Source organism: Mchenga conophoros, linkage group LG7 (assembly GCF_057382185.1).
Source record: "Mchenga conophoros isolate Kocher_MC1m ecotype Shallow Benthic linkage group LG7, M_conophoros_male_GT1.1, whole genome shotgun sequence".
Taxonomy (NCBI): Eukaryota; Metazoa; Chordata; class Actinopteri; order Cichliformes; family Cichlidae; genus Mchenga; species Mchenga conophoros.
In genome coordinates, this window is record NC_140532.1 from 56,550,917 (window position 1) to 56,568,303 (window position 17,387).

Genomic DNA, 17,387 nt, shown 5'->3' on the forward strand with positions numbered 1-17,387 from the left:
TACTTACTAAAACAATGTATGAAAGTAATGCCAAAGTGGCCACTTTCATGAGTAAATCATGTAAGCCTTATATGATTTACTCATGAAAGTGGCCACTTTCATGAGTAATCACATATAAGTTTTTACTATTTCTTTTCCGTATGGGCAGTAGGCAAGAAATTTCTCTATATTTAAAATATTGTTATATTTAATAGCTTCCTAAAGTTGAGAAATGTTTACAACTCCTCTTCATCCACCCACATTGTCCTCCCACAGGTTCAGAAGCTACAATGCATGTGTCCAGTGGACTTCAGAGGAATCTTCCAGCTAGATGAAAGAAGGAGAGATGCTGTGATTGCAGTTGGCATTTTTCTAGTCGAGTCAAACCTGCAGGTAAATAGCGTACCTCGTTTCCTCTCCTCATTGTCGTACTTTTGTGCTTGTATTAATTTAAGGATGTTCATTTTCTTATACTCTGGAATACATGTATTTCAGCACAAAGATGCTATTGTTCCCTACCTTCTTGGGCTGCTTAAAGGACTCCCTAAAGTTCAGTGGATTGAAGAAAGCTCGGAACGCAAAGGAAGGGGTGGGTAACAGTCTTACATGTACTTTATCCTGTCATTTCTTTTCATTTTAGAGGTGCTGTTTAGTCATTTTTTATTTTTGTTGCAGATACCCTTCCTGTGGCAGAGAATTTCAGCTTTTGTCTTGTGACATTGTTGTCAGATGTCGCCCAATGTGATGAAACCTTACGAGGGCAGGTGTGTGGTAATGACTCTATATATACATGGGTATAGATGCTGTTTATCTCATGTGTACTCAGATTTTTAAATACATTAAGCTCTCATTCACACAGGCCTAGAGCCTGGTCAGCAACCATTTGACAACCACCGGTCGCTAGGGAAGAAAACAAATATTCCCCAATTGGTTAACATGTGTGCTGGCAATTCCTGGAAGTTATTTGTTGCTTCAGAAGAGTAAAAATCAAAATGGTTTAAATATTAATAAATATTATTTAAATGATTATGTTATCAGATCCTGGAAGCAGTTATGGACATCATGCAGGTCCTGCAAGATATCTGCAAAAATCCAGAAGCTCATGACAAAGGTACCAACAGAGACCTCGTTCTTCCGTTAAGTGCTGCTATAGATCATTCCAGTGCTAAATAACATCCACAATATTCTTGTACGTATTCTTGTATTATTCTTTTTCTTGTACAGAATACCTATGTAGGTACACTGTGCCCACCTTGCTTGGTGTTGCAAGAGCATTTGGCCGATACAGCAACACTGACGAGCCGTTACTATCCAAGCTGTTTCCTCGACCAGTTGTTCCCTTACTGTCCACAAATGATGATAGCGATACTGTCCGGCGACGGTCCTTCAATGACTTTCGTTCAATCCTACCAAGCTCCTTGCTCACAGTTTGTCAGGGAGACTCTCTGAAACGCAAAGGCTCCTCTGTGTCCAGTGTGTCACAGCAGGTAATAAAATGAAACGGGCAAGAAGGCAAAACTAACAACATGTGTTTATTTAAAAAAAAAAAAAAAAAATGAAATCCTGATTTTGTTTTCAGGCCAGTCCAGAGAGAGCAGGTCTGACACCCAACTCGCCCGCTGATCCCTCTGCACAGTACTTTGAAGGTAATTTCAGATCAGGTTGACACCACTTTTTGGGTGCAGTATTTCATGCTTTCAGAAGTTGTTTTGTTTTTTACCGCAAACAGAATAGACATTTTTACGGTACATAATTTATTCTTCCCTCTATGTTAAGGTTCTTACCTCCCCGATGGCAGTGCAGTGGACCCTGACTACTACTTCTCCACCATAAGCTCCAGCTTCTCTGTGTCCCCTCTTTTCACTGGAAGCAGCACTGGAGAGTTTCACGTCCCTCTAGATATGCTCAGACAACTCCTTCACATGGTCAGCAGTAACCACACTCAGAGTTTGGTTTTGTACATGCATGCAAGGTGAACATTGTATTACTTCTTTTGAACAGGTTCAACAGATTGTCTCCGAGTCGTTTTTAAAATCACTGGATGACACCTTGGCAGAACTTCAAGTGGTATGCCTCTCAAGTCCACTCAGATTTCTCTTCACTTTACTTTTCATGTTACGCTTTATTTGTAAATTTCTGTTGCTTTCTTTGCAGGTGAATCCTGGTCTTCATCTCTACTACAAAACCTTCAGTGATCCTCTTTATGTAGCCATATTTAAAATGCTGAGAGACACTCTTTATAATATGAAAGGTAAGGAAATCTGTAATAGATCCTTTAATTAAAGGTAGTTTTACCCTTAACAAAATCTAACTAATATTTTCAACACCTTCAGGCAGTGGTAAATTAACAAGGTGATTCTGCTATTTGTATCTAAAAAGTGCTGTGTTTCTCGTAAAGTCCTTATTTGATGAAGAGAAAAGTTAACCAGAAACTACAGAAACAGTGGTGGTCTGCATTCTCAATTGCACACTTTGATCAGGAATAAAAATATGGTGCCAGAATTACAGGTGATAAACAGTGCTGTAACTGATTGCAAAAATGAGAACCAGTAATATTCTAACTTTTTATTTTTAAAATTGTCTTTTAATTTTGTGATGTTTTTTTTTTGTTTTTTTTAAATCTACTGTGATCTTGAAAATGGTATTGAGTATATTACTGGTTATTAGTATAGTGTTTGAAATTTTAGTGTCATGAAAACCCTACCTATTAATTGCAGAAAATGTGCAGAAAAGTAGATGGATCTGAGATCCCTCAGATAACAGAGTAATAAACAGCTAACTGAGCTAAAATTAGGTCAGTTGCATATATAGATTTTGTTTTTCTGAAATTTGTATTACAAAGCTAACTTACCAATCTAATTTGGAGTTTTTGATTAAAATACTCTAAAAGCTGCCTGAATCATACACACAAAGTGAAGAGGTCCAGTTTAAGACTCTTAGTACATAGGGCCAATGTGGGCCTCATAAACTACAGCCTTAAGTGCAACCTAGAGGAACTGCAGTTATTACAACTTACACATTAGCTTCCTTGTAAAGCTCTCAAGAATGCCCATCGATTCTTTCACATTAGTATCTGTATTTTGTCTCCCTTCCATGTTTGGTGAAGAAAAAGTGGATGCAAGTTGCATTGACTCACCACATCATCTTGTGGTTTGTTACGCCCCACTTAAAAACGAAGTGTTGACAGTGCATCAGCCACCACATTGTCCATACCTCTCTGATGTTGGATGTCTATGTTGTACTCCTGAGCAAGCAACGCCCATCTCATCAATCTTTGGTTGTGATTGTACATGTGTTTTAGGAATACCAGAGGGTTATGGTCAGTATAAACCATAACAGGAGTGGTGGTTGACCCCACGTACACGTTGAAATGCTGCAAAGCAAGCAACATGGCCAGGGTTTCCTTCTCAATGGTGGAATAGTTGAGTTGATGAGGCTTGAACTTAGCTGAGAAGTAGGAAACCGGGTGACTGATGTCATCAACTCCATCCTGTAGCAGTCCTGCCCCAGTGCCACTTCTAGCTCGAAGACCTTGCTGAAGTCCAGAGCAGCCAGTACAGGGGCACTGCAAAGGAGAGACTTGGCACAGTCAAATGCATGTTGGCACTCAGCAGTCCATACGAAGGGTTCCTTTGGACTGCACAGATGAGTCAGAGGAGCCACTACTGTCGAAAAATTCCGGCAGAAACATTGTAGTAGCCCACTAGACCCAAGAAGCGCCTGAGCTCCCGTCTTGTGGTGGGCACCGGGTAGCTCAGTACGGCCTCCACCTTTGCATTCACAGGGCGCACCTGGCCGTGTCCTACTTGTTTTCGGAGGTATGTCACTACCGCCTTGGCAAATTCACACTTTGCCAGGTTCAGGGTTAGGGAAGCCTGGGTTAAACGAGCAAAAACATCCCTCAAAGTACTCACATGATCAGTCCAGCAAGAAGAATATACCACAATGTCATCCAAATACACATTACAATTGTTAATGTCCGTTAACACAGAGTTCATAAGTCGTTGGAAAGTGGCTGGTGCATTTCGCGTACCAAACGCCATCACTGTGTACTGCAAGAAATGGTCTGGAGTAACAAATGCTGAAATATCAGAGGCTCTGCTAGTTAGAGGAACCTGCCAGTAACAGATCTAGCTTTGTTATGTAGGTGGTGGCTCCAATGCTGTCTATGCAGTCTTCCATGCGAGGCAATGGGTATGAGTCAGGGACTGTGACTGCATTTACCCTCCTAAAATCAGTACAAAAACGAGGAGAACCTTTCTCCTCGTTTCAAAAACGAGGAGAACCTTTCTCCTCGTTTTTGGTGTCAGCAGACATGAAGAGCTCCAAGAGCTATGGCTAGGTATCGCCAAACCATTTTCAAGCAGGTACTGTACCTCTTTTTTCATTAACTCCCTCTTGAGTATGTGTGTTGCTTAATAGGGCACGCATCACCCACGTCAATGTTGTGCTTTAACACTGGGGTTCTAGATGGTACATCCCCAAACAGACTAGGGTGCGCTTGGATCAGGTTTTTCACGTCATCTTTCTCGTCATGGGGAAGATAGGAGAGGTACGTGTCTAAGGCATCAAGAACCTCTGAGTTCACACTCTGCTGACCTTCACTGCCCTTTACCAAACCATCATCATGGTTTATGGGCACAGAAATGAGTGAGATGGAGCCCTCTTTATCGTCTTCCCTAGAGTGAAACAGTTTCGGCATATTTATATGGCAGAGCCGTGTTTTGCGCCTTCTATCCGGAGTGCGAACAATGTAGTTTGTGCCATTGACTTTGCTCTCTACCACATATGGACCTGCAAATTGGGCTGACAGAGATGGACCAGAGGTGGGCACCAACATGAGTACCTGATCACCAGGTTTAAAAGAACGCTGCACTGCCTTCGTGTCATACTGCTGCTTCATTTTCCCTTGGGCTGCTGACAGAGACTTCTTGGCTATTGCACAAGCATGGTACAAACATTCCCGACACTGCGTGACAAACTCAAGCACATTTGATTGCGGCTGCACATCAGATAAAAACTGCAGCAGGGCTGAAACCAAGGGACTCCTGGTTTGCTTCACGAGCTGCAAACAGTAGGAATGGCAGTCCGTCATCCCAGTTCTTGTCAGTCTCCAGACAATATTTTCGCATCATCAACTTTATGGTCTGGTGCCATCTTTCTAGTGCGCCTTATGACTGGGGATGGTAAGGGCTGGAAGGGATGTGTTTGATACCAAGTGATTGCAAAGTCTGCTTGAACAGTTTTGACTGAAAATTGCTACCTTGGTCGGTTTGAACAACTCTGGGCAGACCAAATGTTGAAAATAATTTAAGTAGAGCCTTAACTACGGTGGGAGCGGTGATTTTTCGAAGTGGTATGGCTTCAGAAAAACGGGTTGTGGCACACATGATTGTCAAGAGGAACTGATTACCCGCTTTTGTTCTGGGTAGAGGACCCACACAGTCCACTAAAACACGCTCAAAAGGCTCCCCAACTACCGGGATGGGTTTAAGAGGAACAGGTGGCACCGTCTGATTAGGTTTACCCACAATTTGGCAAACCTTGCATGTTTTGCAGAACTTGGCAACGTCTTTCTTCAGACCTGGCCAGAAAAAGTGCTGAAGAACGCGGTCATAGGTTAAAGTGATTCCTAAATGACCTGACCGCGGGTGTTCATGCGCAAGCTGCAATATGCCGCCCCGGTTGTCCCCTAGGAATGGCTATTTGGCGTACCACCCCCCAACCCTCATCACCTCCTTCCTGCTGTAAAGCAGGTCTTGAGACCCATTTCCTCACCAGTAACCCATCCTCAAGATAAAACCTGTGTGCCTTTTTATTGTTTATTATCTCACTTACCCCTTTAAAACACTTAGGAAAAGTGAAAAAGAAAAAGCCAAAGCCAAAGTTACACAGAGTTTAAGTTCTCTCTCTCTCTCACTCTCTCACTCACTCACTCACTCACTCACACACACACACACACACACACACACACACACACACACACACACACACACACACACACACACACTAAAGCCTGCTGCCCAAACCACTCTAGCTCACAGCACAACCTGGATGATTTGCTCACTGGCAGACCTGTAACATAGGAAAAGGAAAAAAAACTCTCACAGAGGGAGAGCCACTAGAGGTCAGCAACCATAACATGGTTCAAAATGGAGTTAGATGAAAGTACTGCTGCTTTCGAAAATAGGAGACTTTTCTTTATGTTCTGTTGATAGCTTTAGCTGATTTTGGAGTTGTTAAAATTAAGTATTTTTTTAACACTGGATTTTACAATAAGTGCTTTTTATATTATTCAATAACAAAATCACAATTTCTCCTTCCCTAATGTCTCTATAATAATAATAATAATAATAATAATAATAATAATAATACAAACATAATTTGTTTTCTGTCAGAACTTCAGACAGACTATGTGAAGGAGGTTCATGACTTTGTACTGGAGCAGTTTAGCAGCAGCCAGTCAGAGCTGCAAAGGATTCTTCATGATGTCGAGTACCTCCAGAGTGAACTGAGCCCACTCAAACTGCGCTGTCAGGCTAATGCCGCCTGTGTGGACCTCATGGTGTGGGCTGTTACTGAGGAGCAGGGTAAGTCTTGCTTCCTGTATCTTAGTCCAACAGTGAGTAATCAGTCTCGATAATCTTGATTGTAAACCTTTTTTTGTTTGTTTGCCAGGAGCTGAGAATCTTTGCACCAAGCTCTCAGAGAAACTGCAATCAAAGACATCCAGTAAAGTCATCATTGCTCACATGCCCCTCCTGATTTGCTGCTTACAGGTAAAGAACTACCAGAGAGGGAAGAAAATGATGTGGGAGCAGGAGTAGAAAAGTGTTGTGTCCTGTTAAGATTTTGTTTCTCTTTGACAGATTAGTGCTTTCTTTCTTTTCTTTTCTTTTCTTTTTTTTCAAGCCAATCAGTATGGTTTATACTTCTGAGGTATAGCAGGAGAATTTTGACAATGCTGAAATCGGGCTAAGATGCTCACATTAGAGCTATAACGATCAGTAGTTTGGTGTTGATGACAAATTTCTGAAACCTAGTGGTACTTGATTTTCTGGGTTATCACTGATGCTTTAGGTAATCACAGACTGTATCAAATCAGAAATTAAAAGCTTTAAAGTAACATCTATTGTGGCTGTCCTGTTGGAATGTTTCTCCTGCTTTCCTCACAGTAAATAGCTGTAAACCTGGGAGGAATGCAAATATTATTATTACAAATGCACATTTAGAAATACTTTTTGTGTTCAGGGGTTGGGTCGTCTGTGTGAACGCTTTCCAGTGGTGGCCCACTCTGTTACCACATCCCTGAGAGACTTCTTGGTGGTGCCCTCTCCTGTTTTGGTGAAGTTGTACAAATATCACAGCCAATACACCCCAGGTAACTCATGCTCCACCACTACCAGCCAGCCAACCGTGTTCCTTCCAGTTTAATGTGTTCTTACAAGATTATGATTTTGTTTAAGGTGGTAGTGAAATAAAGATTCATGTGACCAATGAACATTCCCAGTCAACACTCAGCACCCATTCGAGCAAGAAGAGCCAGCCCTCCATGTATGAGCAGCTTCGGGACATCTCCATTGATAACATCTGCAGGTGAGTTCCCCCACAGGTACATTAGGCACTGGAGCTTTCCATTTTCCAGTTTGCAAGAAAACAGTATAAATAACAGGTTCACAGAAGTCTTCATAAATAGAACCGTTTAAGATCCAATTTACTCCCACAGAGTTTTTATGAAGGAGAAATAATGGTTCAGCAGTTGTAGTGCCACAGAACCTGCAGACTGCTTGTCTATCTGCAGAGAGCATCTGTTTTGTTAAATGTGGGTAGTGCTAAAAATATGTGTTATAACCAGTATGTGTGCTCTCCAAAAGTTGATTCTGGATGATTGAGCATGCATCAAGACCAGTATGTGGGCTATTTTTGCTTGTGCTGTTGTTGGTCTGTCAGCAAGCTGTGGAAAACTCTGAAGTTATAACATACAAAGAGATGAAAGTGTGTTTAAAAACAATGATAAATGTCCACTGTGAATCCACACAGGTGTACAACGTGCTTCCCCTTAATATAAGGCATTGCTGAACGAAACCCATCCCACTTGCGTGTACATGTCATTGTCAACAAAGCCTTCACTCCCAGTCTTTCCTTCTGCTCTCAGGTGCCTTAAAGCTGGCCTGACTATGGATAATGTCATTGTTGAAGCTTTTCTCGCCAGTCTGTCTAATCGTCTTTATATCTATCAGGAAAATGACAAGTAAGCCTCTCACCGAAATTATACTCTGCTCTTGACTTGTGAAGTTAAAATAACCAAGATATTGCCCCACAGGGATGCTCACTTGATTCCAGACCACACAATCAGGGCTTTGGGTCACATTGCTGTGGCCTTACGGGACACCCCCCGAGTAATGGAGCCCATCCTTCAGATTCTGCAGCAGAAGTTCTGCCAGCCTCCCTCCCAGCTTGATGTCCTCATCATAGACCAACTTGGCTGCATGGTCATCACAGGGAATGTGAGTGTTTATCTTCAAACTTCATGTGTCTTAGAACTTCAAGCTTCTAGAGTAATTCAATTGAATGCAATTTTATTTATGAAGTGCCAATTCATAACAGCAGTTGCTTCAAGGCACTTTATATTGTAGGGTAAGACATGGCTAAACAAAACTAGGGTATCATCTGCATAGCAGTGTCTTACAATAATAATGCCCAAGGGAAGCATGTATGATGTTAACAGATTTGGTTCCCAGCACAGAACCCTGTGGAACTCCATTACTAACTTTTGCATGTGAAGAAGGCTTCCTAATTATATTAAGAAATTGGAATCATAGGAATCTCTGTGATTTAAACCACTGCAGTGCAGTTCCTTTTAATACTTACGCACAATTGTGAGTTATACAAGGGAATCAAGCTTCTGTGGTATGCTTTCTTTTTCAGAGGAAGGACAGTATATGACATCATATGCAGTGATATTAGACCCAAATCTAACCTTTTTAAAGTGTAATTTTTATTTTTGAAGGGGAACTTTGTGGTTTTTTTTCTCTTTTTCCTTCCACTTTAGCAATACATCTACCAGGAAGTTTGGAATTTATTCCAGCAGATCAGTGTCAAGGCAAGCTCCATGGTTTACTCTACTAAAGATTACAAAGATCACGGATACAGGTAAGAATCACCTTATAGGGCAGATGAGGAATTTTAGTCTTAAAAGAGCATTTTTCCCCCCCCTGGTGTTATGGTTTTGCTTGTTCACATTGGCGTCATGTTTTTTTCTTTACTATTGTCATTTCAGTGCAAGTGTTGGCCACTTGCTCTACAGTCCTGTGTTAGCATTCAAATGTTTATTTCAAGCTTCAATGCAGCTGAGTTTTCTTTTGGTTTTTTTTCTCCATCTTGAGCATCAGCAAGCAAAAACTGTATCAATTCTCTTATGGGAGCCTGAATGTGAACCATACCCCCGCTGTTACAGAAACGCATGTGCTACTGCTTATCTCGTACATAAATGTTCCTTCCTCTTTCTGCAGACACTGTTCCTTGGCTGTTATAAATGCACTGGGTAACATAGCAGCAAACCTTCAGGCTGAGCATATGGTTGACGAGCTGCTAGTCAACCTGCTAGAACTCTTTGTTCAGCTGGGCTTAGAAGGCAAGCGAGCCAGTGAAAGGGCCTCAGACAAGGGCCCAACTCTGAAGGTATGGCACACACTCACATTGCACATTCCAGTATAAGATAAGATAAGATAAGATAACCTTTATTAGTCCCACACGTGGGAAATTTGTTATAATGGGAAGGAAAAACAACACAAGTGGAACTAAAAACAACATAGGGTAGTTAGGTATAAGGTCAAACAAGTCAAGTGAAGTCAACACATGCAAGAGGAAGTTTTTACCTTAAATGGCTTTGCTTCATTTTCTTGGCAATCTGCTTTCATAAGATAACAGCATACTATAATTGGGAAATGATTCCGATTTTTACAGTTTTCCTGCAGCTAGAGCCAGGAAACATAGGTGATGCATATAGTAGCTGTTAAGTCACACTGTATTTAGTTTCCTTCAGATCCCAACCCCCCTGACTTTATAGTTTTTACAGTGCTCCATAAATTAAATTTTTCAAATTTTAATATTTTTATTAGCATGGGAATTTACAGGTTTCTTGTTTGTTTGTTTTTTATGCTAGGGTGTTTAATAAATTTGTTAAACACTGAAACTTTTGCTTGTGTAGAAAATATTTAATGTAGTTAACTCATTAATTAAATAAAGTGGTAGTCTATTTTCAAGTGGCTAATTCAGCTCTGTACCTTCAGGCATCAAGCAGTGCCGGAAATCTTGGAGTCCTTATTCCAGTCATTGCAGTGGTAAGTGATTTGTGTATTTTCATCATATAATCTTTGATAATTCAGAGTTAGTGTAAACCTAGCACTTTTAAAAGGTCTGTTATCCCTCCTCTTCTTCTGTTTTTAGCTGACAAAGAGGCTACCACCAATCAAGGAGGCAAAGCCACGCCTGCAGAAGCTCTTTAGAGACTTCTGGCTCTACTCCGTAGTCATGGGATTTGCTGTGGAGGGTTCAGGTAGAAGGAGTTGTTTATTTCTGTTGTGTTGTGTACAAAAATATCAGAAATATCAAAATTTTGTTTGTTTTATCACAGTAAAGCAAACTGAAATTTTTGTAGCTCTATTTCTGTTTTGCATCCTTAGTCCTGTAAAATGTCAGTTTTACTATTTTGTCTCCCATTTATTTTAGTAGTCTCATCATATCAGTCTGTTTTAAATTAGGAAATGCAGTGGGAATTTGTGGGAAAGTTTTCAAGCAAACATTTTTTTATTCCTGGAATCACCATTATCTTTAATTTATTATAAAAGCCTTAATGAATTCATATATCTGTAGCTTCTTTTTAGGATTAAATGTAGTACTGTGCAAAAGTCTTAATCCACCCCTTATTCTTTATATATTTAATTTAATTTTTATTTATCCATTCATCCATTTTCTTCCATTTATCCTTGTCAGGGGCATTCACATTCATACCTATGGGAAATTTAGAATTACCAATTAACCTAACCCCACTTACTGCATGTCTTTGGACTGTGGGAGGAAGCAGAAGTACCTGGAGAGAACTCACACAAATACAGGGAACATACACACTCCACACAGAAGGGCCCCGGCCAGGATAGGTGGAATCAAACAGGACCTTCTTGCTGTGAAGCAACAGTGCTAGTGGTGCGGTGATTGTCCCATCTCAAGGCACTTTATATTGTAAAGGAAAGAGCCTGCAATAATGGAGAGAAAGCCGGAACAATCGGACAACCCTCTATGAGCAAGCACTTGGTAACAGTGGGATGGAAAACTCCCTTTTAACAGGAAGAAACCTCCAGCAGAACCAGGCTCAGGGATTGGCAGCCATCTGCTGTGAACAGTTGGGGATGAGGGGAAAGAAATAGGACAAAGGACACACTGGATTTAATCATTAGTTACTATTGAACTCTGGCTCTCTTCCACAAAGTGGTTTATATACACATAGACAATGAAAAGCTGTGAGTGAAGAAGAAACACTTGGTGCATAATGGGAACCCGCTAGTAGCCTAGGCATTTTGTAGCATAACTAAGGGAATGTTCAGACTCACCTAACTATAAGCTTAAAACTTTCCCTTTTTTTAAAGCATATACAGTACTTAAAACTAGAGAAGATTTCTGTCTGCTATATCTAAACTGTAAGCTGGTTCCATAGAGAGCTGAGGTCTCTGCCTCTTATTTTACTTTTAAATACCCTAGGATACCCTAGTGCTCTATTGCGGTGAAAAGGTAGTATATCAAGGCCTGTATATGAGGAGGAGGATTTTTAATTTCATTCTGGATTAACAAGGAGCCAGCAAAGATAACAAATGGGATAAATAGGCTCTCTCTTTCTTGTCCCTTTCACTACTCTCGCTGCAGCAGTCTGGATCCATTAAAGCCTTTTCAGGGAGCCTTTAAAACAAACTGATAATAATGAATTACAATAGTCCATCCTAGAAATAGTAAATACATAAACTAGTCAATCACCATCACTCTGTGACAGGATGTTTTGAATTTTAGAGATACAATGCAAATGCCAGGAAGCAGTCCAAAATATTTATTATTTATTTATTAAGAATTATCCTAATCAAAAATTATGTGAAGATTCCTCACAGTATTACTGGAGGCCAAGTTAATATTATCCGAAGTAAGTATCTGGAGAGACACCATTTTTCAAAGGTTTTTAGGGCCAAGTACAGCAACCTTTTTTGTTTCATCTGAATTTCAGGTTTATGTCTTTAAGACATTTCTGCAGTTAAACTAATTTTGTGTGTGTCATTTTTGCTTTGGATAGATGAAATATATTAGATAGATAAAGCCAGAAAAGGGTGGAGTGCCCACTCCGGGTCAGGGACAAGACCCTGCCCCAAGTGGAGGAGTTTAAGTCTCTCGCGGTCTTGTTCATGAGTGATGGGAGAAGGGAGCGGGAGATCGACAGACGGATTGGTGCAGCGGCTACAGTGATGTGGACGCTGTACCGGTCTGTTGTGGTGAAGATAGAGCTGAGTGTAAAAGCGAAGCTCTCAATTTACTGGTCGATCTACGTCCCTACCCTCACCTATGGTCACGAGCTGTGGGTAGTGACCGAAAGAACGAGATCGCGGATACAAGCGGCGGAAATGGGCTTCCTCCGAAGGGTGGCTGGCCTCTCCCTTAGAGATGGGGTGAGACGTTCGGCCATTCGGGAGGGGCTCAGAGTAGAGCTGGTGCTCCTCCACATCGAAAGGAGCCAGCTGAGGTGGTTCGGGCATTTGACAAGGATTTCCTCTGGGCGCCTCCTGGGTGAGGTTTTCCAGGCATGTCCCACCGGGAGGAGGCCCCGGGGCAAACCCAGGACACACTGGAGAGATTATATCTCTCGGCTGGCCTGGGAACGCCTTGGTGTTCCCCCGGATAAGCTGGAGGAGGTGGCTGGGGAGAGGGAGGTCTGGGCTTCTCTGCTTGGGCTGCTGCCCCCGTGACCCAGCCTCGGATAAGTGGAAGGAAATGGATGGATGGATAAAGCTGAGTTTCATCTGCATAGTAATGAAAATATATGCTATGCCTTCTAAAAATACAGCTTTAGGGAAGAATATATAACGTATATAGAACGGGTCCCAGCATAGCACCCTGGGGAACTCCATAATGAAGAAGACACCCTATTTACATGAACAAATTTAACCGTGCTAGCTAGATATGATTCAAACCACATTTTCCTTCCAAGGAGTCAAAGTTTTTATTTTTCTAATTTTTTTTTTTCTAACAGACATTGGGTGATATATTTGTTAGTGAGTTAGTAAGGAAGCTTTGAAAAATACAGTAATATGTGGATGAGATTAACCATTTGGACATTTACTCACATGACACCATTCATTTTAAAGATGTAAATCCTAAATTTGCTGCTGTTGAAATGTTTAGGTTTGTGGCCAGAGGAGTGGTATGAAGGGGTTTGTGAGATAGCGACCAAATCACCGTTGCTCACGTTTCCCAGTGGAGAACCTTTACGCTCAGAGCTGCAGTACAACTCTGCCCTGAAGAATGATACTGTCACTCCGGTATGAGAATGCCCACATGCAGACAAACACCCAGATATTTTGTAGTTTACCTGCTGGCACTAGTTTTTGATTGATTGTTGAATTCCAGGCAGAGCTGAATGATCTACGCAGTACCATCATCAACCTGCTGGATCCTCCTCCAGAGGTGGCTGCTCTCATCAACAAGCTGGACTTTGCCATGTCCACATATTTGCTGTCTGTTTACAGATTGGAGTATATGAGGTAAGCCAGCATGAGATTTATTTATTTATTTTTTAATATAAAATCTCATGCACATCTTCTCCAGTTTGTACTAGACAAATAAAACTTGACTAGTATATATATCTAACCTTTATTCTGGTTTGTTTTTCTCACATCTGTTAGGATGCTGCATTCTCTGGACTTGGACCGCTTTCAGGTTATGTTTCGATACTTTGAGGACAGAGCAATACAGAAGGATAAATCTGGTAAGAACAACTAAAAAAAAAAACATTGAAAAATACCAATTTACTGGCAATCATTTATTCTGCACATTCAAATGTTTTCAGGTATGATGCAGTGTGTGATTGCTGTTAGCGACAAGGTTTTTGAGGTCTTCCTGCAAATGATGGCTGAAAAAGTAAGTAAGATGTTAGAAGTCAAAGTATATCTTAAGTGCATTTATATCTTTACTTTATTATTCAATGTGTTCTTTGGTTAAATACATATTATTTGTCATGACCTGACTCAAAAGAATGTATCAAAAAAGGGCGATCATACATAGCATTAGGTTGCTGTTAAATGATTTATTTAAATAAAAAAACAAATACTGGTTTTCAGTATATATGCAGTGTCTGATTGCAGGGAAAATGTATGAGTGAGTTTGTGCATGCAAAAACAAAAGAGAGTGCTCTACCAGTCAGCAAACAAGGGGATAGGATATGAGTAGAGAAGAGTCAGCCCAAGGGACTGATTTTCCTCAGCACCATCTGCTCAGGTGTGCTGCGTCCTAAACTGGGTCAGCGCCACCCACCAATTACCTGGAATAGATAGACACAGAAAACCAACACCAGCCATGCAGCCGTCACACTCTCCCCCATAAGACAGGGTTCTTACCCTTAACCAAAACAGAAGATAAACTGCACAGATTTAACAATTTGGGTGTTTTAGGTGTGCTATTCATAACCCCTCACATACACTAAAGGTCCATCTCAAGACTCAGTTGTAAATCAAATGTTTTGTAACAGTTAGATAACATTAAGCAAAGCTGAAGTCATACGCATCAGATCCAAAAACTACTGCAGGAGCGCTGGAAGATTATCATATAACATTTAAAAACATGTTGGTTGTGGAACAAAAGTAGACAGGACCCAATTAAATCAATATTAGTCACTCATCTCAAATAGAACACACAGTTAATAGAAAAACACTGCAGTTAAAAGACAAGCACCCAACCAGATTGTGTATAGACTGCAGTCAAACTGATTCAGTTTTTCTTTTCTGACTTTGCTCTCCAGGGAGAAACAAATCAAAAATAAATGACCTACTGTACACATAAACTACACTTAGAAAGGTTCCCAATTGTAGTCTTAAAGGACTCCTGATATACTGATTTTAGATTTAGATTTTATTTTTGGACTCCAATAGAGTTGCTTTACATGATTTACAGAAGCAATTCGGTGAAAGTGAATTTCCAGCTCTCAAATGTGAGGATTTACTGCTTTTCTCAGTTTCATGTCATGTATATCACTGTAAACTATTTTAATGACATAATCTTGAAAATATTCTACAATAAAATTACATAATGTCACACTTTTAGCCAAAAACCAAAGCCCATGAGGAGGAGCTTGAACGCCACGCTCAGTTCCTCCTGGTGAACTTCAACCACATCCACAAAAGGATCCGTAGAGTGGCTGACAAATACTTGTCTGGCTTGGCTGAAACGTGAGCAAGACTTGATGCACATGTTAATTTACTTAAAATATCACCCAGAGTCACATTAACTGTACAAAAGCAGGTTCCTAATTGACTGTATTTTCTCTCTACTTAGTTTCCCCCACTTGTTGTGGAGTGGCCGTGTGCTGAAGACTATGTTGGACATTCTGCAGACTCTTTCCCTCTCACTCAGTGCAGTATGTGATGATCATTAAGACTGTTATACTGCATTTGTATACCATGACTTATGCTGTATAATTTGGATCTATTGCAGGACATTCATAAAGACCAGCCTTATTATGACATCCCAGATACACCATACAGAATCACTGTCCCAGACACGTATGAAGCCAGAGAGGTAATGTTGCTTTACTTATGATTTGTGTTTTTCAGTTCTTTCCCCTATATATGTATTAATTCAATTCAATTTTATTTATATAGCGCCAAATCACAACAACAGTCGCCTCAAGGCGCTTTATATTGTACAGTAGATCCTACAATAATAGATACAGAGAAAAACCCAACAATCATATGACCCCCTATGAGCAAGCACTATTAGATAATAGATTTTTGTAATGTATTGTCTATGTAGTAGATTTTTTTTTCTCATATATAAAAGACCTATTGTCTCTTTGGTTCTAGAGCATAGTGAAGGATTTTGCAGCACGCTGTGGAGAAATTCTTAAAGAGGCTATGAAGTGGGCTCCATCTGTGACCAAATCCCACCTACAGGTAACATTTATTTTGAAACATTCTAGTCTGTAACATGCAAAACTCCACATGTTGCCTTAAACATGCTTTAAACCACTGTGCTTTACCTGGTCTTTTCAGGAGTATCTAAACAAACATCAGAACTGGGTATCAGGCCTCTCCCAGCACACAGGCCTAGCCATGGCCACAGAAAGCATCCTGCACTTTGCTGGTTACAACAGGCAGAGCACCACACTTGGGGTGGGTGATACACTCATCATTTTTACAAATTCAAGTGTTGGGGTTGCTACAAAAAAAAAAAGTTACATGTTTTGTTATTTTAGTAGTAATTTCTCTACTTGTTTTGGAGGAAGGTTCAGAGGAGGTTGGAGATTGTTACCATCATGGGCTCATCCGGTCAGAATGAGAATGAACAGTCAGTAATCACTTGCAGGGTTTTTCGTTTTATTGAATGAATTGAAGGAAAGACACACGGACTGCTATCTCTGAAAGGAAATAAAGTGTGATTTAAGTAACTTAGTAACTCAAAATAATACATAAACTCAGGAGACTCAAACAGAAACTCACCTCAGCTGCCACCTCATGTGAAGAAAGAGTGAGCTGTAGGTGAGTGCAGTCCTTATATAACGAGTGACAGGCGAGTGCAATTAAGGGAAAGCACCACACCCAATCAAAGGTGAGGAAAAGAAACAAGGCGCATCTGGTGAAGTGAGTGTTCTGAAAGGTGAGCTTTTACAACACTACTACTACACTACTCTACACTACTTATTACATTACCTTTGAGTTACTCCATAACATCACCTGAAATAAATAACTATCAGTCAGCCATGTAAACCTGAGATAACGGTCCCACACACCAGTACATAATCCTATCATAAGGAGGGCATACATACAGTGCTCCAAAAATATTTTCCCCCAGCCTGATTTTATTTGTGCATCATTTTCATACTAACATGTTTCAGATAAAACAAATTTTAGTTTTGGACAGAAATACAGAACACAGTTTTTATGAAGTCATGAAGTCATTATTTAAAAACTCAATTTTTTTTATTTATTCTGGTTATCTTTTAATATTAAAATGCATTTACAATGATTTTTCTCCAGAAACATGTACAGATAGAAATGAAGGCTGCAATACTGCAAGCCTGACTCCTTATATCAGCTTTTGTTATCTGTTGCAGATAACACAATCAGGTTCTGGTTGTGTTTTTTTGGCTGGCATGTACTCAA

General features: G+C 40.4%; 1 protein-coding gene across 2 annotated transcripts in view; it reads left to right on the forward strand.

The window, feature by feature from the left end:
• The window catches only part of pi4kaa (phosphatidylinositol 4-kinase, catalytic, alpha a), a 43,565-nt gene that overhangs the window by 3,960 nt on the left and 22,218 nt on the right, over positions 1–17,387 (forward strand). For both annotated transcript variants that reach the window (XM_085280351.1, XM_085280352.1), the window contains exons 2-29: positions 256–372; positions 475–568; positions 655–743; positions 1,018–1,090; positions 1,204–1,466; positions 1,559–1,625; positions 1,756–1,904; positions 1,981–2,046; positions 2,134–2,230; positions 6,378–6,569; positions 6,658–6,758; positions 7,231–7,360; positions 7,446–7,575; positions 8,135–8,230; positions 8,303–8,486; positions 9,032–9,132; positions 9,492–9,660; positions 10,272–10,322; positions 10,429–10,537; positions 13,417–13,553; positions 13,642–13,775; positions 13,917–13,999; positions 14,081–14,151; positions 15,331–15,455; positions 15,562–15,643; positions 15,721–15,804; positions 16,089–16,178; positions 16,278–16,397. In XM_085280351.1, coding sequence (XP_085136477.1) covers positions 256–372; positions 475–568; positions 655–743; positions 1,018–1,090; positions 1,204–1,466; positions 1,559–1,625; positions 1,756–1,904; positions 1,981–2,046; positions 2,134–2,230; positions 6,378–6,569; positions 6,658–6,758; positions 7,231–7,360; positions 7,446–7,575; positions 8,135–8,230; positions 8,303–8,486; positions 9,032–9,132; positions 9,492–9,660; positions 10,272–10,322; positions 10,429–10,537; positions 13,417–13,553; positions 13,642–13,775; positions 13,917–13,999; positions 14,081–14,151; positions 15,331–15,455; positions 15,562–15,643; positions 15,721–15,804; positions 16,089–16,178; positions 16,278–16,397 — 3,204 coding nt within the window. The remainder of the gene's footprint in view (positions 1–255; positions 373–474; positions 569–654; positions 744–1,017; positions 1,091–1,203; positions 1,467–1,558; positions 1,626–1,755; positions 1,905–1,980; positions 2,047–2,133; positions 2,231–6,377; positions 6,570–6,657; positions 6,759–7,230; positions 7,361–7,445; positions 7,576–8,134; positions 8,231–8,302; positions 8,487–9,031; positions 9,133–9,491; positions 9,661–10,271; positions 10,323–10,428; positions 10,538–13,416; positions 13,554–13,641; positions 13,776–13,916; positions 14,000–14,080; positions 14,152–15,330; positions 15,456–15,561; positions 15,644–15,720; positions 15,805–16,088; positions 16,179–16,277; positions 16,398–17,387) is intronic.